The sequence below is a fragment of the Podarcis bocagei genome (genome assembly GCF_964188305.1).
Source record: "Podarcis bocagei genome assembly, chromosome: 16".
NCBI classification, from domain to species: domain Eukaryota; kingdom Metazoa; phylum Chordata; class Lepidosauria; order Squamata; family Lacertidae; genus Podarcis; species Podarcis bocagei.
In genome coordinates, this window is record NC_138142.1 from 32,553,740 (window position 1) to 32,575,790 (window position 22,051).

General features: G+C 48.3%; 2 protein-coding genes across 6 annotated transcripts in view; both read right to left on the reverse strand.

Moving 5' to 3' along the window:
- Positions 1-999, reverse strand: part of EML3 (EMAP like 3) — a 37,512-nt gene extending 36,513 nt beyond the window's left edge. The window contains exon 1 of the mRNA XM_081173277.1: positions 827-999. Coding sequence (XP_081029403.1) covers positions 827-857 — 31 coding nt within the window. The 5' untranslated portion in view covers positions 858-999. The remainder of the gene's footprint in view (positions 1-826) is intronic.
- An 8,887-nt stretch (positions 1,000-9,886) lies between these two features.
- B3GAT3 (beta-1,3-glucuronyltransferase 3) lies at positions 9,887-20,567 on the reverse strand. 5 transcript variants are annotated; one of them, XM_081173373.1, is made up of 8 exons: positions 20,127-20,567; positions 19,653-19,765; positions 18,704-18,906; positions 17,077-17,166; positions 15,723-15,900; positions 13,738-14,068; positions 12,392-12,682; positions 9,887-11,328 (listed from the first exon to the last, which is right to left on the reverse strand). In XM_081173373.1, the coding sequence occupies exons 3-8, from the start codon at positions 18,777-18,779 to the stop codon at positions 11,230-11,232; spliced, it is 1,065 nt and encodes a 354-aa protein (XP_081029499.1). In that variant the 5' UTR covers positions 18,780-18,906; positions 19,653-19,765; positions 20,127-20,567; the 3' UTR covers positions 9,887-11,229. The 5 variants fall into 5 exon arrangements, with proteins under 5 accessions (XP_081029499.1, XP_081029498.1, XP_081029501.1 ...); XM_081173372.1 differs by having other exon boundaries at positions 19,647-19,765; XM_081173375.1 differs by having other exon boundaries at positions 18,720-18,906; positions 19,647-19,765; positions 20,127-20,563.
- Positions 20,568-22,051: the final 1,484 nt, after the last annotated feature.

Below are 22,051 nucleotides of genomic sequence, written 5' to 3' on the forward strand. Positions count from 1 at the left end.
TGCAACCATACACTGCATGCACTAGGCACACGACTCTCTCTCACCCTATGCCTCCGAGCTCCTTAACAGCAACAGAATCCGCCCTTGCTCAACAAAGCAATGCCCCCTGAAACTTTGTACATCTGCAAATCACAGTCTAGTGGTTTTAAGGTGCTTGGAAAGGAGTAATAATTGCAAGTTGGAGGAGCTGGATTCTTTGCTTGTTTATTCCATAAAAGCAGCAGAGCAGGCATAATAATAATAATAATAATAATAATAATAATAATAATAATAATAATAATAATAATAATAATAATATCAAATCCACTGTGTTCTATGGGGTCTACCACTCAGTAAGCGCGTTCAGCTTTAACGCCCAAGTGAGCATGCCTAGGTTTATAAGCTGGACAACTCGATCCTTCGTTTGTTTACTCCGATGTAAGGTTTGCTGTGTCCCTTTTAAATTCTCCAGGACGTTGAACGCGGGTTGCAGCTTCACCCACGTGTTTGTTTGTTTTTACGCCACAAGTATCCGCGTTTGTGTTGTTGGGCGCGGGGCGGAGGCGATCTCCAGTCCTCTGCGCTCCCAACCCGACATCATCCGGGGGTGGGGGGAAGCAAGGATGTCGCGGGGAGAGATCGCGCTGCGCCCGTTTCAACCCACTTGGCAACCTCGCCCCGCTTCTGTTGCCCCACCTCTCTCCAGCGCCCCCTCGCGTCAGGGCGCGAGGCAACTCTCCTCCGCGCTCCTGTTCCCCAAGTTCCCCCTGACGGGGAGGAAATGGAGGTCGTCGGATCTTTGCACGGGGCAAAGCAAAAATAAAATCAGAATAAATCACAAGCTCACCGTTGGGGCTGCGCTCCGGGTAGCCGTCCATGGTGGTGGCCGAGCAGCGCCGCGCCGCGCTTCCATGCGCTCTCGAGCCGGCGATCGCGTGTTTTTCGGTCCCCCTCCTCGCCAGGCGAATGAGCCAGGGGATGAAGGAGCCAGAAAGGTCCCGGGGACTTGCGGGAAGCGGCGAGCGGAGGCGGCGGCGGTAGCAAAAGCAGCAGAAGCGCCCGCCCTGTCCCGATCGCGCTGCTGGGGCCGGGCTCCCCCCACCCCCAGGAAGCAAGAAGGGCGGTATGTCATTTCCCTTGCAGGGAGAGGAGAAAAAACACACAAGTCTTGCATCGCGCTGTCTTCGCTCGCGCCTAGCTGGGATTTTTTGTTTTTTACTTTTTTTAAAAAAAAAGTTAGTTTCTCAAGCGCTCGGCTGGGCCCACAGGAAAGAACTGGCCAGCGGGGAGATGAAGGGGCGACGGGACCCCGGCGCTCTCCTGGACCAAATTGGAAAGTGGGGAGAGGGGGCAGCGGTGGGATATATTCGCTGGAGGTTCTCCAATTGATCGAAGAGAGTTGGAAAAGTCCTCCTAACCCGTGATTTCTCTATGGAGAACGGAAGGGGCTGTGGAAAGCAGGCAGGCAGGCAAGATGGTCATAGAATCATAGGATTGTAGAGTTGGAAGGGACCACAAGGGACAAGGGTCAATCTAGTTCAACCCCCTGCAATGCAGGAATGTTTCACCCCAGGTGGGGCTCGAACCCACGACCCTGAGGCATAGCTGTCAACTTTCGGATTTGAAAATAAGGGATCAGCAGCCTCACCTGTCCCGGAGACAGTCTACGGGATATCTAACAATCCAGGATAGCAGCGGGAAGCAGGGGGAAACGGTGCTGGAATAAGGGAATTTCCTGCAAAAAAGGGAAGGTTGACAGCTATGCCCTGAGGATCAAGAGCAGGGGTAGGCAACCTAAGGCCTGGTGGCCGGATGTGGTCCAATCGCCTTCTCAATCCGGCCCGCGGACGATCTCGGAATCAGCATGTTTTTACATGAGTGGAATGTGTCCTTTTATTTAAAATGCATCTCGGGGTTATTTGTGGGGCATAGGAATACGTCCATTCCCCCCCCAATATAGTCCAGCCCACCACAGGGTCTGAGGGATGGTGGACCGGCCCACGGCTGAAAAAGGTTGCTGACCCCTGTTCAAGAGCCTCATGCTCAGATGATGACATTGATCATTTTTGTTTAGTTAATAACATTGGCATACCTCTTGACTAATCAAAAACAACAGTGTTAAGTTGTGGGTGAACATATGCTACAGGCGCAACCAATGCTCAGGCCGTCTCGAACACCTCAGGCCCACAGAGGCTGAGGAATAGGCCCCACTTACGTTCCTGTGATACTTCCGTCAGCTCGTTGGCTTGGAGGTAGCAGTCGAACTGAGCGAGGTAGGAGTCCCATGATTCAGAGGCTGGGGCAAACGGCGGTAGAGCCACAAGTGAAGTCATGGTTCCAATGCCGACGTGGAGGGCGATGGATGGAACACAGTGCTCTAGCCAGAGCAGTCAGCTCTGAATTGGTTCTGTTCAGTGATTTTGCTCAGTGATTCAGTTCAGTGATTCAGCTCCACTCAGAGGGTGGCTGCATCTGGCTGTGCTCTGTTGTCCATCCATCCCATCCTCATTACCAGTGTTAAGTTGTGGGTGAACATATCAGACGACACAGCGATTCTTCAAACAGCTCTTGTTTATTCACAGGCCAGAACAGAACTGAACTGAAGGCTTCAGCAAGCCTGCTTATATAGAGCTCCACTAGAACGCAACAGTAACCATTTCCTGTAACTATCCAATCACTGAACGTCACTTTCGATCCCTTATTTGCATATGTGGACCTGAACTATCTACAGTATCCCCCTGCTGGCCCAGGGTGAGAACTTCAGTACCTAACAAACAGCAACTGAAGGCAATTGGGTTTATATCACACCTCTCTGAGGAGCTCAAGCTGGCATATGAGCTTCTCCTCTTTATCCCTGCAACAACCCTGTGAGGTAGGCTAGGCTGAGAGGCTGTGACTGTCCTCCCTCACAGGGTTGCACAGTGACATTCATGGCTGAGTGGGGATTTGAACCCTGGTCACCCAGATCCTAGTCCAGTGCTCTAACCACTACATCACACTGACCCAGGGATGGGGGAGCCTATGTCACCACCTCTTCAGTTTCTATCAGCCCTGACCATTGGCCATGCTGGCTGGGGCTGATAGGAGTTGGAGTCTTTGCTGGCTCTTCATACCTGCGCTATTAAGAGTCCTTGCTGCTGGTCAGAGCACAGGTTAGTGCGGACCAATGGGGTGGCAGGCAGGGAGCCCACCAGTAGGTGGCGCCAGAGCCAATGACAGAGCCAACTCAATCTCTCTCCCCCCCCCCCATTCTCCTCCTCCTCCTCTCTGCTGAATTTTACAAAAGTGAAACTGAGGAGGAAGCTGGCAAGCAGTGCCACCCCCTGGACTCTGTAAATAAGAGGCCAGAGACGTCGGAACTGGCAGTATGCCTCTGAATAATAACAGTTGCTGGGAATCGAAGGTGGGCACTGTGGTTGGCTACTGTGAGAACAGGATGCTGACCTTGTTGGGCCATTGATCCAGCAGCCAGGCCCTTTGAATGTTCTTAGGAGGCATCCTGCCAACCCCAACATGCCAGACTCCTTACGTACATCCATCCCAGGGGTTAGCACTGCTTATCAGTGCTCCGGATAAGCACTGATGTTCCTCCTCCTTAATCTCAGTGTTGTCCTTGTAGGGGAAAGGATGGGGAGAAACCTTGAGTCAGTTTTCTCTGCTTATCATTAGCTCCACTTCCACTTAGAGTTTGGGCTCCTTTGCCATCTGCTATACCAGTTGCAATGGGCACAATCCACCACTGAAGGGGGTGCGGGGGGGGGGGGAGAGAGACGAAATAGATGGAAGGAGGGCAGAAGACTTGCATGGCTCCCAGTACATTTCCAAGCACAATTCAAAGTGTTGGTGTTGACCTTTAAAGCCCTAAACGACCTTGGCCCAGTACACCTGAAGGAGCGTCTCCACCCCCATCGTTCTGACCGGACGCTGAGGTCCAGCGCCGAGGGCCTTCTGGCAGTCCCCTCATTGCGAGAAGCAAAGCTACAGGGAACCAGGCAGAGGGCCTTCTCGGTAGTGGCACCCGCCCTGTGGAACGCCCTCCCATCAGATGTCAAACAGATAAACAACTACCTGACATTTAGAAGACATCTGAAGGCAGCCCTGTTCAGGGAAGTTTTTAATGTGTGACATTTTAATGTATTTTTAATCTTTGTTGGAAGCCGCCCAGAGTGGCTGAGGAAACCCAGCCGGATGGGCGGAGTACAAATAAATTATTATTATTATTATTATTATTATTATTATTATTATTATTATTATTGAATCAGTTCAGACCCTTGGTAAGAGTGATCTGGCCCTTGCGCAGGCAAAGAAGAGAAGCAGGTGTCAGAAAGAGAAATTCCTGGGCCGAGCATGTGCTCACAGGCACCCTGCTCCTTATTTCTGGGTCGCTGCCAGCACTGCCCCTCAACCATTATTTTGCACCCAGCTCTGATTGGCAGACCTTGGGTTCTTTTCAGTGGTGGCTGGTGCCCATTGGGACTGGTTGGGCTGAAGGGAGGGAGCCCACCAGTAGGTGGCGCCAGATCCAATGGCAGGCAGAGCCAACCAATTCTAATAATAATAATAATAATAATAATAATAATAATAATAATAATAATAATAATAATAATAATAATAATAATAATAATAATAATTTATTTATACCCCGCCCATCTGGCTGGGCCCCCCCAGCCACTCTGGGCGGCTTCCAAAAGAACATTAAAATACTATGATACATCAAACATTAAAAGCTTCCCTAAACAGGGCTGCCTTCAGATGTCTTCTAAAAGTCTGGTAGTTGTTGTTCTCTTTGACATCTGGTGGGAGGGCGTTCCACAGGGAGGGTGCCACTACCGAGAAGGCCCTCTGCCTGGTTCCCTGTAACTTGGCTTCTCGCAGTGAGGGAACTGCCAGAAGGCCCTCGGTGCTGGACCTCAGTGTCCGGGTAGAACGATGGAGGTGGCTTTTCTAGCTTTGTCCTCCACCTCCTCCCTGACAAGTTCTGTCAGGCAACAACTCTGATGGAGGGAGCTGTCAGTTGCTGCCATCCCCTAGGCAGCTGGTAAGTCAGAAGGCAGGCAAGTGGAAGGCAGTCTGTAGGAAGACTACAGATTGGTGGGGCAGCACTTCCTTAGCCTGACTGGAACAGCTTTCACTGGCTCTGTTTTGTTGATCCTGCAAGCCTGAAGTCTGCCTATTCTCTGAATTTGTGGGCCTCAGCAAATCATAAACTGCCTACCCTCAGAAGAAGGATTTGCCCACCATCACCTCTGTCCTCAAATTAAGCCCATTAAATAGATGACCAGGCATGCCTATAGCTTGCCCTAGCTCCTTGGGCCAAGCAAAGGAGCTTTTGCTTTATTTTCTTCAGCCCATAAGGCTGGAAAGTGAGCCTCAGCTGGGGAACATGAGGACTGGAGACTCTTGCATTCTCTCTCTCTTGATTTAGCCATATAGATACAGTGGTACCTCGGGTTACATACGCTTCAGGTTACAGACTCCGCTAACCCAGAAATAATACCTCAGGTTAATAACTTTGCTTCAGGATGAGAACAGAAATCGTGCAGCAGCAGCAGGAGGCCCCATTAGCTAAAGTGGTGCTTCAGGTTAAGAACAGTTTCAGGTTAAGAACGGACCTCCAGAATGAATTAAGTTCTTAACTCGAGGTACCACTGTACATATTACAAATGCATGTACATATTGCATATACAAAAGAGGGGGGGAAACATACAAAAAAAAAGAAAAAAGAAAGGAAAATAAGATTTTTAAAAAGGAAAAAAACCCAAACGTTTTCAAATATACATCTTTATAGGGAATACAAGACTCTTTGCATTCTCAAGCAAGTCGCAGAGGAGGAAGTGTCGGGTGAAAGCTTTATACAGATAAGCGGCTTCTGTTGGCTCCTGGCCCTGGCTGGTGGTTTCGATTTTTTCAGCCTGGAAAATCAGAAGCTGTTGAAGGAACTTATTCTTCCAGCAGGACAGGATGTGTGCACGTCCAACTCCCAACACCACTTGCACTCCAGATCTGAGCGGCCAGTGAACAAGGTGGAGTCAGTGGGGGGCCCAATCCTTCCCCCAAAGGCATTGCTGACCTTTGGGCCGAGTCGGATCAATTGCCCAGAGGGGATTGCTGCTTCGTCTCGTCCCTCTTGTGAGGTTCGACAAAAGAAGAGTCCTTTAGGATCAAGCCCAAGTCCAGGATCCTGTACTCACAGTGGCCAAACAAATTCTGATGGGAAACCTGCAAACAGGACCTAAACGCAGCAGCAAAGGTCCCCCCCACTTGTGATTCCCAGTGACTGGCATTCAGAGGCCGTTTGCTTCCTGACAGTAGAGGGAGAATGTGACCATATAGACTTGTAGCCATCGATATCCCTCTCCTCCGTGAATTTCTCCTGTCCTCTTTTAAAGCCACCCTAGTTGGTGGCCATCACTGCCACCAGTGGGGAGCAAGCAAGTCCCACAGTTTAACTAAGTGCTGTGTAAAAAAGCCCTTCCTTCTGCCTGCCCTGAATCTTCCAATAGGTGGGCGACCATGTGTTGAGATTCCTGCCTTGCAGGGGGTTGGACTAGATGACCCTCGGGGTGCCTTCCAACTCTACAATTCCACAATTCTATGATTCAGCTTCATTGGATAGCCCCAGGTTCTAGAATGATGAGAAAGGGAGCAAAAACATCTTCCTATGCACTTTCCCTATGCACTATGCATAACCTTACACAGCTCTATCATATCTTCCCTTACCCGCCTCTAAAACTCCCAAATGCCGTAACCTTTCTTCGTAGAGGGATTTCATGGTACAGTGGTACCTCGGGTTAAGTACTTAATTCATTCTGGAGGTCCGTTCTTAATCTGAAACTGTTCTTAACCTGAAGCACCACTAATGGGGCCTCCTGCTGCTGCCGCGCCGCCGGAGCCCGTTTTCTGTTCTCATCCTGAAGCAAAGTTCTTAACCTGAAGCACTATTTCTGGGTTAGCGGAGTCTGTAACCTGAAGTGTATGTAACCTGAGGCGTATGTAACCCGAGGTACCACTGTAGATGGAGCCCTTTGGGACTGATGGGGCAGAATGCTGGGAGACCAACAGTAGGCCGGGCAAAAGGCAATAATAGGCGGCAGGGCTGGAATAACTAAAATAGGCACGTGCTTAAGGCATCTAGGGAAGGGGAGCAGCACAGACATTTTCCATTGCTGGTAATGGTCACAAATTGATCAGCTGAGTGTTCATTTTCTCAGCTGAAGTATATTAAAAATCCCAACAGAACTATGCAGCAAGGCAGGCTGGACGCCTCATCTCTACTAAGTACAGAAGCAGATGTGTTACGTAAGATTAGTTTGGAGGATCTGATCAAGGACTTTGCAATTAGAAAAAGTAGGAGATTCCTCCCCCCCCAAAAAAATATAAAGTGGAAGAATACAAAAATAAAAATTATTTTCCATCTTACTGTAGGTTCTGTTTCATTTCAAAGAATACAATTTTATTTTACAGTTTATTATTGTTTATACAGTGGTACCTCAGGTTACAGACGCTTCAGGTGACAGACTCCGCTAACCCAGAAATAGTACCTCGGGTTAAGAACTTTGCTTCAGGATGAGAACAGAAACTGTGCTCCGGCGGGAGGCCCCATTAGCTAAAGTGGTACCTCAGGTTAAGAACAGTTTCAGGTTAAGAACGGACCTCCAGAACGAATTAAGTTCTTAACCCGAGGTACCACTGTATTTTGAATTAGAAATACATGGGGGAAGCAAAATATTTTAAGTGCTTAGGGTCTCTAAAGGTATTGATCTGGCCCTGATAGGTGGAGCCTTCTTGCTGAGTTGTGCAAGGGTCAATACTGAGACTAAGGAGGAGGAAGCTGACAGGCCAGGCCACCCTCTGGACTGGGTCCAATGGAGAAGGCAATCAGGTGGGGTCTGGCTGAGGTTGATGGCAGCACATTTGCCCTAATGCACCTGCCTTCACCGGGGGAATTGCTACAGCTCCTTGATCATTTTTCTAAACGTTTCCCAGAACATACAGCTTGGCAAGAGGCACACGTTGAACCCAGCGAACGCTGACCACAGCTATTGAATCAGCTTCTTGGGCAATACTTTAAGCTACTGGAAACTAGTTCCTGAGACGTTGGCTGCAATTTTTAAAAAAGCTGAAATGGATTTGTCTTGAGGCTCACGTCTGCCCGGAAGACACGCCCTCTTCCCTGGAAGCCCTGATGACTACTCCTAGAAGCTGGAAGGGAAGGTGTAGTTCTGCAGTGATGAAGGAAATGCCGTCTGGTGTGGAAAACAGGGTGACACCAGGCTTGTCCCCAAGGTGTTCAATATGGTCAAGCCACAGAGGTTCGTACTTCCACCAAGTATAGCCAGCTAGAACAGATTTGAGTGTTAATTGTTGCCTCGATACTGAGAGGCAGGTTTGTAAATGCATGGGATTTTATAGATCAAGAATTGGGAGTCTTTGTTTGTAAATGCATGGGATTTACAGGTTTGTAAATGCATGGGGTGCTCTGCATGGGGTCACGAAGAGTCGGACACGACTAAACGACTAAACAACAACAAATGCATGGGATTTTATAGATCAAGAATTGGAAGTACTTTTTAGCTCAGGGGCCGCATTCCCTTCCAAGGGCCGTGTGTTGATGGTGGGTGGGGCAAGAGGTGAAAGCGGACAGAGCAATGAATGTTAATTTTTGTACTCTTGTAAAAAAAAAAAAGTGGTTTCTACGCACTCTCCTCTCTGTCCTGGGAAACAAGAAAACTCATCATTCAAGGGCATATTCCAGTTAGGAGAAAACACGCAGGCAGGGAGTGAAGCAGGGTGTGTGGCCCAGAGTCTCCTGAGGGCCAGGCAGAGGGGCTTGGGGGGTGACATTTGACCACCAGGCTTGAGATTCCCACCCCTGTTACAGATGCTTAGGTATGAACGGGGTATGGGAGAGCCATTTCAGAAACTAATCTGGCTTGGATGTGAAGCACTGTACAAGCGTTGCCAAAGTATGCAGGGGAAGAAAGATCCCCTGGGGTCTGCTGCAATCAGTTCGCAAACAAAAAAGCAGATTTAACTGTGAAGTTTGACTAAGATGCCAAAAAGGTGATGGAAGGGACAAGAGGAAACACAGGGTTGCATGTCTGCAGTGGTTTCTTAATTCTTCGGAGACTCTCAGCTTTCATTTTTTAAAAATCACCTTATGTGGGTGATGCTCTCCCCAAAACAGGAAGTTCCCATGCAGCTCAATGTGACTTACTTCGGAAGAGACACACCCATAGGCTTGCACTGTGAATAATATTCCCAGTAGCTTGTAGCGAGTCACCAGCGCCTGCCTAAGCTTTGTCCTCCTCTCCATGAGCGGAAAACAAAAAACACCCAAGACATTACGCAAAAAAGGAAGCAAGTATGCACATTTGACGTATTTGCATGATGTGGGCAAGTTGCAGAATTCACTTTGTACTGGTGCAGGATTTGGCATGCCTGGGCACAGAATTTAAGGTTTGTGTGTTTGTGTGTGTAGAACACACCACCTTAGGAGAGGCAGGAGAGACCAAAGAGGCAAGGGTAGCAGGAGACATTGTCCAGTGGAGATGGAAGCTATGGAGACCCCATAAAGCAGCCTTCAGCAACTGGGATGCCTTTCAGATGTTTTGGACTCCAATTCCCATCTCAGCCCTGATGGGCATTGTAGTCCAAAACATCCAGACGGCACCCAGCTGCTGAAGACTGCAATAACAGGAGGTCAGTCAACAGAGCAGGGATGGGGAACATGTCAGGCCCTCCTGATGTGGCTAGACTACATATCCCATCAGCCCTGCCCCTGACCAATAGTCATACTGGCTGATGGGAGCTGGAGTCCAAGAACCCCTGGAGGACCACCCTGCATTACACAGGGGTCAATCAAGGCATCTTAAGGCAGGCCGAGGTACAAATGAGAGGAAGCAGCGGAAGTCAACATGTTTATTGAGCGGTCAGCATGCAAGTTGCTGGAACACACATGCAAACTGGGATGGACACAGCGCAGAAACACTCAAGAGCTCATGGGGAACAGGAACCAGCCCCTCCCCAGGATCAGGCCCCTGACTTGGCAAGGGCTGCTGTCCTTTTTAGAAAGAAGGGGTGGTGGTGGGGGGACCTGTGGGGCCTCCTGATGTCATTGCACTCTGGCCCCCATCAGTCCTAGAGGGCCAACTGCATCAGAGTTGAAGGGAGCTGGAGACCAGCAATGTCCAAAAGGCCATAGGTTCCCCCATCTCTGATTCAAAGAAAAATGCTATGATTGGGGGAAGAACACATCAGCAGGAGGAGAGACACAGGAATATTTATCCTTGCTTCCAGCTTTTCCCAACTTTTCTTCTGAAGAATTGCAGTAAGGGCTACTAGAGGCTTAACCTCCTTGCACCCTTTTCCTTCCCATAGACAGGCCGATATATGTGCATAAAATACAAATTCACAATACAAATGTGAATCTTGTAATTTCCATACACATAATCTGTAAATGCTTCCATATTCACGTTTAAAGAGCCATTACTTCTGACATGATTTCATTGTCACTCGGATTCTTGAGACTTTATATTTGGGGATCCTCTTTCCTCTGTTTTTTGCTTTTGCTCCTATGGGTGGGGATGTGGCTCAGGAACTGTTACAGTGGTGTTGTGATCGCTCCCTTATGCAACTGGTTTTACTAAGTAGAAGATTAAAGGTGGCTAAAATGGGGGGTTTCCCCCCCAAGGAACGAACTTTTGGATTTCACTTAGGTCCCCTTCCCAACACCAATCAACGCCATTCAAGCACTCTTGTTACAGGAGAGAGCAGTCAGACTATAGTCAGACTATAAAACAAATGTTGCCAGAGAGGAGGGAACAAAGCAATTTTTTTTTTGGGGGGGGGGATTTCAGAGCAACCAGCAGGGGAAAGCAAAGGGGACTTTTTCACCGGTAGGAAGCTGCAGCATTCAATGAAGAAACGTTTTTAAAGAGGGAGGGCACCAAAATAGAAGACATTTCCCCAGCAGTAGGAAGGCGAGGGGGCGGGGGATAGCAGCAGTTGTGAATCAAGTCTCTTCTCACTGGAGACAGAGTGTTCCTTCCATGCTGGGGGGTCACGAACAGGGAGCTCATCCTTAATAAATAAAAAGAGTTCCGGGGCAGCACATGTCCATGGATGGGCAGGGGAGTGGCAGTCAAAGACTTCAGCATCTGCGACCAATCGAGTTTGGCCGAGTCCTTCTAGCTCCTCCCACGCCCCACGGAGGCATTGCCACTGTCTCAGTGGCCAAACGGGGCCCAGTCACACCTCGATGCTGGGGTCGGAGCCCAGGCCCTGCTTTTGCAACAACTCCTCTTGTTTCATCTTGGGCTTCTCGGTCCGGGTGTGCCAGACGAGCACCTGCAAGATCAAAAGAGGTGTTTCTGTTTCAATTTCTCTACTACTGGTTGCCCGAGTTTGCTTGTGTTTTCCTCTTCCCACCCCACCCCTTTTCCTTTTCAAACATGGGGCAAACATACAAAGGTTTTCCACTCACAGCGGCTACCACCGCCAACCATTATGTGAGGAAGAGCAGTAAGACCACCTGCCCTTGGGGGCGACTGTACCAACTGCGCTAAATTGCTTCTCGACATCTCAAAAAGGAACTTCTCAATGGGAATCTGACTGTCATCAGGCCTGCCTCGTCCAAGACAAACCGCCTTAAAATAGCTGCAGCAAACTTCCTGCTGCTTGAGGAAGTGAAACCATGTATTAAAGAATGTCATGCACACACACTCTCCCCTTGCCCTGGTCATCTGCTAAAACACCAGTCAGGATTCAAGGCAGCCTTCCCTGACCAGGTGTCCTCCAGATATTTTGGACACCAACTCCAGTCAGTTTGAGACAGCACAGTTTTGTGTTGGTGGGAGATGATGGAAGTTGCAGTCCAGGAGTGGGGAGCCTGTGGTCTTCTGTACATTGATGGACTCCAACTTCCATCAACCCCAGCCAGCATGGCTAATGATAAATAGCTGGTGGGACCTGTAGTCTCCATGTCCCAACCAATCAGGGATCACAATATTAAATGCACTTACAGAGGTGTAGAGCAGAGATGGGGAACTCCTGGCCCTCCAGCTGTTGTTTTACTCCAATTCCCATCAGCCCCAGCCAGTGTGGCCAATTATCAGGGCTTGTGGGGTTGGAGACCAGCAACATCTAGAGGGTCACAGGTTCCCCATCCTTGTGGCGGTCAAAAATATTGTCAGGTCCGAAATAGTTGCTGCATTGGCGAGTGTGTAGGGGAATCTGTAGGGGACTCAATAGAATCATAGAATTGGAAGGGACCCTGAGGGTCATCTAATCCAACCCGCTACAATGCAGAAATCTCAACACATGGTCCCCCATCCAATCTGAAACCATGCCAGACCCTGCTTAGCTTTACAAATGTGCCAGCAGTTTTACTGACGTCTGCCAACCTGCTCACCTTGGTGCAGTTGTCAGCCTTCGGCTCCAGCTCCTCAATCGACACCAGTGACTGCAGCAGGCTGCTCTCCAGGTAGCCGCGCTCGGCCAGCAAGTCAAAGTGAGCTTCCCGATTGGCCAGGAGCAGATCGAGGGCCACGGCAAAGCCGGCCATGTCCATGGGGAAGGGCCTGTTGGGCTTCCAGGCCGTGTAGAAACCCACCACTTTGCCGTTCTCCACCAGGGGGCGCTCAAAGCGGAGGCCTCCCACCAGGCCGACGGGCCACACCGAGACGCGCTTGGTGGAGCGGATCTGGTTGGGGACATGGTGGAGCAAAGAAGGAAAAAGAGGGGGAGAGTTTGATAAAACTGCTTTTAGAATGCTTCCATTTTCTGGAACACTTTCTTTAAAAACTGTGGATGTGGGATATAAACTGAACGTCAACACCACCACCTTCTGGAGACCAACGCTGCCTGGTTGCAGCTCTTTGTTTAACAACCTGTTTATTCCCATCTCTTGTGGTAACCTGGAACCTCTCCCCAATAAAGCACCCCAAGAATCCTGCACATGCTCATTTGCCACACTACCTTAGCCATGTCTACTTAGACAGAAGTCTGACAGAATTCAGTGTGGGCTTCTCCCATGTAAGTCACATAAGTTAGGACTGTAGCCTTAGTATGTAAGGAGTAATTCCTTCTGTTCAACCCCACCCTCCCCTGCTGTCAGCTATGAGGCTTGCACCTATGTCCGAATAAACTGACACAACTGCAGAATAGATAGATAGATAGATAGATAGATAGATGATAGATAGATAGATAGATAGATAGATAGATAGATGATAGATAGATAGATGATAGATAGATAGAGGAGTATCCACTTACTCCCACGGAATCCCACCCAAACCCCAAGCTTTGTTAAATCCCTGAGAACATGGGAGCCAACTCTTAGGGGCCAAGGTCCCTATTCAAATTGGCACCCCTGCCTGGGAAGAGGGGTTGATTGTAAAACCGCTCTGAAAATTATAGCTCTGTAAAGGGGAATAGGGACCTCCTAGCGATTCCAAAATAAAACCCCAATGAACGACACCTCCCAGGATTCTTCAGGGGAAACCATGACAATTTAAAGTGGCGCGATACTGCTTTAAATGTACAGTACAGATGGGGGCTAAGTCAGAACCGATGGAAGATTTGTATTGTTAGTATCATCTGACAATGCTTCTTTCGCCTCCTCCCCATTCTATTTGTTAAAATAAAAGGTTTTGTTTTTCAGAAGAAGAAGAAGAAGAATATGAGACATTCTGGAATCTAGGAGAACCGCAATCCCGCCCCCCCCCCCAATCTGTTGCACCCCTTCCTCCCGGCACTGACTTCGTCAAAGAGGCGCAAGCTGTAGGTGTTGTCGTCGTCCGCAAAGTACACCACCGCCTTCTTGCCCGGCTCCTGGTTCTCCCGCAGCCACTGCAGGGCCAGGTTCCGCTGCTCCACCCCCCGGGGCTTCAGCCAGTTGGGGTCGCTCTCCTTTCGCTTGTGCTCCTTGGGCGTTTCGGTGTGCAGGTGCGTGAAGCGCAGGTGGCTCTGAGCCAGCAGCTCCGAGACCAGCTGCGTCTTGGCCGGCGCGTCCTCCACCACGATCCAGTGCAGGTTCTTCACGTGCAGGAGGGTCTGCGACAGGCGCACCAGCTCCGCCTTCTGGACCAGCCTGGGGAAGAGGAGGCCAGAGAGAAGGAAGCAAGCGAGAAACCGGGGGACAGATTTAGAGGGGCTCCAGCCACAGCTTTGGTAGCAGAGCATGCAGAAGGTCTCAGGATCAAGCCCCAGCGTCGCCAAGCAGGCCAAGGAATGTCCCTTGTCAGAAGCCCCTGAAGAGTCACTGCTAATGGTCCGACTTTGTATAAGGCAGCCTCGTAGGTTTCTATTTCACAGATTCTGTGTTTGTGGCCAAGATCTGGTGGAAGACGTTATTCGCTATCTATTCATCTGCCCTTTATACAGTGATCAAAGAAAGATTTCTGGAAGAAACGGCTCAGTTTATTTGGAGCGACACTAACTGCTTTGGGACACATAAAGTGGCTTTTGGATTAGAAAGGGAGAATTAGATAATGTTGCTATAAATTGTTTTGGAGACTGGGAGGTTTAATCTGAAGTTGGGTGAGCTGGTGGTACTTCTGATTCTTCTTTCCTTTATACTATCAATGTTTGTTATTTATTTGTTTCATAGAGCCATAGACTTGGAGGGGGCCACAAGGACTATTTGGTCCAACCCCCTGCAACACAGAAATCTTCTATTCTCACTACATATGTATTTTGGTACATTATAATGTAATTACCTTGGGCTTTGGACAGCACAATAAGCTTATGGTCCTATTTAAATCAGACTGCTATTCAGAACCACAAAGATGGGAACCTCTGTTTATTTTTAGGGGAAAGGCCCTAACTCAGTTGTAGAGCCCCTGCTCTGCCTGCTAAAGGTTGCTGGTTTGATCTCCAGCATCTCCAGGCAAGGCCGGGAGAGACCCCTGCCTGAAAGCCAGGAGATCTGCTGCCACATAGAGATGGATGAACCAGTGGTCTGACTTGGTTTATGGTAGCTGTCAGGAGCTCGTCCTACACACGAGTAGGACCCTGTCAGAGACATATGTTCTCTCCCTCCTGGTCGTTCGTTCGGGAGCTTCAAAAGCTTTCTTCTGCCCAAACACCACAGCGACCGATGCCAACAGACATCGGCACACTTAGGGATCCGCAGAGTCTGCACAGTTCGCGTGACAGACCTCAGCAACTCAGCATTTTGGCTAATCTACTTTATTTACATATAAACACACACGGAGCACTGCAACATGGCTCCCTCTCTCTCTAGCATCAGACAGCAAAGAGAAAGAACAAAGGACAATAGTGTTCATGGAAACATCCTGTCTCCATCACTTCCCAGTCTGTGGAGTCAAAACATATACCGTCATGTGATAGACAACAATCCCATGACTGCAATCATAGAGCAGGAATTCTAACAGTAGCTTCCCGTGTATTAAGGGAAGAGGTCAGTGTCAGAGCATCTGTTTTACATACAGAAGGTACCAAGTTCAACCTCAACTTCTACAGGTAGGGCTAGACATAGACTCCTGTATGAAAGCCTGCAGTCGCTGTCAGTCGAAGTGTAGACAATGCTGAGCTAGATGGGACCAGAGGGTCTGGCTCACTCTAAGGCAGTTTCCTATGCCCCTGAGTCTCCTCTGATCAGCAGCACCTCTCTCACAGTCCTTCCTTCCCAGGATACTTCTTCATGCAAGTCATGCCCTCAGCTGCTGAACTATGACCCAGAACTGACACTGCCCCCTACACCCAAGGATCTGGCACCTTACCTAGCGTAGGTGGGCGTGACGGCATAAATGACCGGCAAGGCTTGTTCTGCTGGCTCTGGGACTTTTTCCCGCCCCTGGAGCCTCTTCAGCTCATTCTGCAGCTGGGACAGCTTTTTCTCCTTGGCGTGGATGAGGTCGCTGGCTGACTTCAGGTGCTGGGTGCAGTCGCAGGGCTGTCCTGAGGCCAGAGGGAGGAACATCAGCACACAACTGCTGCAGTAATATCCATATATATATATACACACTGTATTTGGCCTGAATATAAGCCTCACTTTCCCCCCCAAATTCCGACCGTTAAAAGTTAAAGTGCGGCTTAAATTTGCGACCTTACAAAAATGGGCTTTTACGATATCGCTGCTGAAACAGAAATATGGTAAAATGGAACAATAAAATGTTTTATTGCCGATTTGTGAGCTTGAGACTGTTCATTTGCCATTTACGGGTGTGAGTGCCTGCAGAATTGTAGCAATTGAATAGCGATTTGCAATTGTACGGTAACTTTTGCGGGCTTGCAAGATCAAAGGCTTAAATTGGCCCGGAGTTACAATTCTACCAACCACAGCGATTTTCAGCCTGTAACCCAATCTTAAGGGAGCAGCTTATATTTGGATATTGTCTCCCCCCCCCCCTTTGAATTTTAAAGGTGCGGCTTATTTGCGGGTGTGGCTTATATTCGGGCCAATACAGTATATATAAGTATTCTGGGAGCTGTAAATAGCCCCTCACAGAGCTACAATTCCCAGAATCCTTAACAAGTTCCCAGGAGAAGAAGGGGAAGGAAGCCGTATGGTGTGGATATAGCCCTGAACAATGTAAGGTAGGGTGGAGGCAAAGGGTTCCATTCTAAATCAGAAGTGGGAGACCTGTGGCTCTTCAGATGATAATATTGGACTTTAACTCCCATGAGCTCGACAGCATGGCCAATGGTCAGGGATGATGGGAGTTGTAGTTCAGTAGCACCTGGAGATTACCTACCCTATCCTAGACACATGTCCCAACCAATCAGGGATCACATATCAAATGCACTTCCAGATGTGTAAAGTTGGGAGTCCAGCAGTATCTGGAGGGCCCAGAAGGGTATACCTCTCTGCAGTAGAGCATTGTCAAATTTTCTATATCCTCCTGCAGGCCATCATAAGACTATGATTGAATACAGACTTTGCTGTTTTAACATCGAGTCAGGTATTGTTTACCCAGTATTGCTAAATATCTAGCCTAATAGAAGAGTTCTCAGAATTCAAAAGTTTGCTCATAATTTGATTGGTCCTAAATAAAGGTATTGCCTGCTAATAGATATTGGAAAGTCCATTAAATAAATACAGCAGGATACCTCCATCCCTCCTTTGCTACTCACCCAGTTGCAGCAGTGCATACATCAGGCCGATCACCGACACCAGGAAATAGATGACAAACACGTTTTTTAATTTCACCTTCATGGCAGGGCCTGCAGAGATGAGCACCAAAAAAAGATCAACACATGGCTCTATAGGAGAAAATTAAGATACCACCCACACCATACAATTAAAGCACTCTTACGCCACTTTAATAGTTAGGGCTTCCTCCAAAGAATCCTCAGTACTGTAATTTGCTAACGGTGCTGACATCACAGAGTTACAGTTTCCAGCACCCTTAACACACTGCAGGATTCTTCATGACAGTTAAATTGGTGGTGCAAACATGTACACAGAAGGACACCACGCTTGCCACCCTAGCTGCTGCATTCTACACTAGTTGCAGCTCCCAGGGCAGCCCCACGTTGAGCGCATTACAGCAATCAAGACTTGAGGCTACCGATATGTACAACAAGGTAGTAAGGCTATACCAGACCAGGAATGGTTATTACTGGCACTCCAGCCAAAGCAGACACAAAAAGACACTCACAGGTACTGAAGCCACATGCGCTCCAGTGACAAAAACAACTCCAGGGAATACACACAGATGATGAACATGTTTCTTTTGGGAGAGTGCTACCCTGTCCGGAATAGGCAGACATTCCAATTCCTAGAGCTGTAAACCGCTGACACACAAGATCTCTGTCTTGTTAGGATTCAGTTTCAGCTTACTGGTCCTTATCCAGCCAGTCACCGCTTTCAGGCACTGGTTCTGGACTTGTACAGCCTCACCTGACTCCAATGTAACAGAGAAATAGAGCTGGGCGTCACTGGCGTGTTGATGGCACTGTGTTCCAAATCCCCAAACGGCTGCTCCCAATGGCTTCATATAGATAGCAACCAGAACCGGGAACCAGATGCTAACATGTAGCACTCTGTGGCATAATTGCCAGGGGGCCGAGATGTAGGGTTAGAGGTAGTGTTCCTACACAGAGTGAACCTACTGAAATGAATGGGCATGGTGGGTTCATTAATTTCAGTGCGTCTACTCTGAGCACAGCTGAGTTGGAGGCAACTCATAGTCACCCAATGCCACTCTCTGAAACTGGTCCTGTAAGTAGGATTGGAACCACTATAAAATGGCACTGCCAACTCACAGGACAAAGAGATTAAGCAAGAGTAACGTGGTCACACTCCCCTTGCCCCTCAACCAAGGTTTATTCAGTGCTAAAACCCGGTCTAAACCTAGATAGAAATACAGTGGTACCTCGGGTTAAGTACTTAATTTGTCCGTTCTTAACCTGAAACTGTTCTTAACCTGAAGCACTACTTTAGCTAATGGGGCCTCCCACAGCCGCCGCACCGCCGGAGCACAATTTCTGTTCTCATCCTGAAGCAAAGTTCTTAACCCGAGGTACTATTTCTGGGTTAGCAGAGTCTGTAACCTGAAGCATATGTAACCTGAAGCGTATGTAACCTGAGGTACCACTGTATATCGAGATAGTTTTCTCAAAGGTGGGCCACCACTACCCTCTTGAGCCCCTTGCTGAGGAGGGGCGTATTTGCAACCAGGAGGTAATTGTCAGAAAGCAGCAGACAAACAACCACCTTTTTAAAACAGTAGGCACTGTTACACAATAATGCACTTACCACACTCTGGACTCACCTGGTCAGCCCTCTCTGGCCAGCTCAAGGAAACCACAACAAACAAGGATCGAAAGGGCATGTGTTTAGCCAAATGATTCAATGTACTTTGTCCACATCCTCAGGCCTCAAAAGCTGAACCTGATCCCATAAAGCCAGACTAGACAGTGCACTGGGCACCTCAACTGGACTTGTCATAACCATGCCATCTAAGTAATGCAAAAATGAGAGATTTTTTTTAAAAAAAAGTTAACAAGATTTAAAAAAATCACTGAACCATAAAAACCTCTAAGCAGTTTACATAAAATATAAAGGGTTGCATACAGTGTTAGTCCTGCTCAGAGTAGGCCCACTGAAATTAATGAAACTAAAAACTATTGTTTTTAGTAGGTCTACTATGATAAAACATTGTTGGATACAACTCAAAATACACATTAAATTATCTATAGCATCTGATGATAAAAACAAGTTAGCCTAATTTATTTTCAAAAGGAAAGTAGCAGTTAAAAAATACATACTTTATAAAATAAAAGTATGTCTTGATATGCATCCCAGATTAACATGTCTGCATAGGCTTGCTTAAACAAAAAAGATTTTAGCAGGTGCCAAAAGCAGTACAGTGAAGGTGCCTGCTTAATATCACGGGGCAGGGAGTTCCAAAGTGTAGTTCTTATCCTCAAAGTGCCTAGCAAATCTATCTCAGTAGCCTGTTTCACTGCCTACAGCTCCTGGGAATGCCAAGAAGCAGTGTGGGGTCTACAGCATCAGGAGCGATCATGTTTGGACCCTCACATCTCATCATTCTTCAGAGACCAGGGTTGCCAGCTCTGTCTAACTGTCCAAATATCCCTAAGAGCATTCAAGAATCCATCAAATCCCATGACAGTCTCTAGGGATAGAGCATCTTAATGTGTTTCCCATCTCTGTAGGGAGGAAATGTTGCCCAAACCTTTACCAGGAAACCATCTGGCCAACGACAAGCCTGCAAGCTACGTAAATGCCTCTGGAGCTGCAGAGATGGCATCTGAGCACATACAGAGTGCCTTTACGTCTCTATCATGCGCACTCCTAGGACGAGAGAGCAAGGGCTTGCTGGCTTGAGGGACGCAAGCACTCCTAAGCCCCTGCAACCTCTTATTTTAGGAACTCCGAAGCCCTGATGAGATCTCTCCCCCTCTTTCCATGCTAAAGCCCCTCCCCTTCCCCTTGCAGTTACTGGGCAACCTTCAGCACTGCAGCATCATGGAGGCTCCGGGCACCCCTTGAAGCAGAGCCTCTCCATCTTCTCCTAGGAGCGCAGCAGCAACCCCACGCCGACGTCCCCACCCCCCCCCGTCCAATACCCCACCCCCGTCTCCTCTCTCCTGGCATGGGAAGGGAGACGGTGTGACACCGTTGCTATGGCGACGGAGCAAAGGCCGGGGCTCACCACGCTTCTGTTACTGCCACCCGAGGCGAAGGAGGGAGAAGGGTTAGGGGGACTAGGATCCTCAGCTGCTCAAAGCCCCCTTCATCGTATCCGGGGTCCCCACGGAGTCCCCCGCGCCGGCCAACACAGCACTTCCGGTCCAGTCGCTTTTACCGTCCTTCAGAGGTCCCTTCTCGTATAGGGTCCCCCGGCGCAGCTATTCCCCGCCTGGCCCGTTCCCCCCGCTTCCTGATTGCTTCATGCCTTTTCTTCTGAAATGTTGAAATACGTTTAAATGTTTTCCCTTGGTTCGACTGTACTCCGTTTTGTTCTCTTCTGCTGCGGTTTTAGCTGTTTCGTTTCCAGATAGGGTGACCGCGTGTCTTACTTTGCAGAGGACAGTCTACTGTTTGAAGGGCTGTCAAAAAGAGGACAACGGACCCCTCACAGAGCTTCAACTCCCAGCTCCTTTAAATATATAGTGATCCAAATCCAGATTAAAGAGAATGCACCCTATGAAGGGAGAGGGCTTGAACCTGTGCATCCAGTTAGCACCGCTACTTGGGACAGTGGGTGGAGCAGGCACAGAAGTCACCTGGTCACAGTGGAATAAAAAATGTAAGGTCTTATATATATAATAAATGTTCATAAATGTACCAACCAAGCATGTGCATAGATATGTGGACCACATGTCTGGAGCAGCACAGGAAGACTGTCCTGAAACCATTTTGACCATAGCTGTCAACATTTCCCGTTTTTTAAGGGAAATTCCCTTATTCCGAATAGGATTCCTCACAAGAAAAGGGAAAAGTTGACAGCTATGATTTTGACTCCCAAACTGACCAAATGTTTTCTCTGCAAGGAGGGAGGGGGTGAGGGAACCTTTCCATTGCCTCAGGAATTGGGTAATCACCATCTCAAAGCAATGGCCAGACTACCAGGAAAGGCAATCAGATAAAGCATTATCAGATTATCAGATCATTAGGCGCGAGTGATCATGCTCTTCTGAAGTTTACTATACAGCGGAAAGGAGCAGCCAAGCATACTAGGACTCAATTTCTTGACTTTAAGAAAGCCGACTTCATAAAACTTAGGGAAGTGCTGGGTGAGATCCCATGGACAGTAATACTAAAAGGAAAGGGAGTTCATGATGGCTGGGAGTTTGTTAAGAGGGAGATAGTAAAAGCACAACGTCAGGCAATACCAATGAGACGGAAACATGGAAGGTGCTTAAAGAAGCCAGGGTGGCTATCTAAAGAACTTTTAACTGAGTTAAGATTAAAAAAGGATGTGTATAAAAAATGGAAAAGGGGGGAAACCACCAAAGAGGAATTCAAACAAATAGCCAGCACGTGTAGACACAAAGTCAGAAAAGCTAAAGCACAGAATGAACTCAGGCTTGCTAGAGAGGTTAAAAGCAACAAAAAAGGTTTTTATGGGTATGTTCGTAGCAAAAGGAAGAACAAAGAAACAGTGGGGTCACTCAGAGGAGAAGATGGTGAAATGCAAACAGGGGACACAGAAGGGCTGAACTCCTCAATGCCTTCTTTGCCTCAGTCTTCTCCGATAAAGAAAACAATGCCCGACCTGAAGAATTTGGAGCAAATGATTCAGCAAAGGAAACACAGCCCAGAATAACTAAGGAGATAGTACAAGAATACTTGGCTAGTTTAGATGTATTCAAGTCTCCAGGGCCAGATGAACTGCATCCAAGAGTATTAAAAGAACTGGCAGATGTGATCTCAGAACCACTGGCAGTCATCTGAGAATTCCTGGAGAACAGGCGAAGTCCCGGCAGACTGGAGGAGGGCAAATGTTGTCCCTATTTTCAAAAAGGGGAAAGAGAGGACCCAAATAATTACCGCCCAGTCAGTCTGACATCAATACCAGGGAAGATTCTGGAGCAGATCATTAAGCAAACAGTCTGTGAGCACCTAGAAAGGAAT

Coding starts and splice junctions, on each gene's coding strand:
- B3GAT3 (XM_081173371.1), bottom strand. CDS start 18,779: ATGCCCTTTCGATCCTTGTTTGTTGTGGTTTCCTTGAGCTGGCCAGAG. Junction 15,901..17,076: donor GTATGCACTGCTGCAACTGG/GTGAGTAGCAAA, acceptor CTCTGGCCTCAG/GACAGCCCTGCGACTGCACC. Junction 12,683..13,737: donor GCTTGCGCCTCTTTGACGAA/GTCAGTGCCGGG, acceptor GTCCCCAACCAG/ATCCGCTCCACCAAGCGCGT.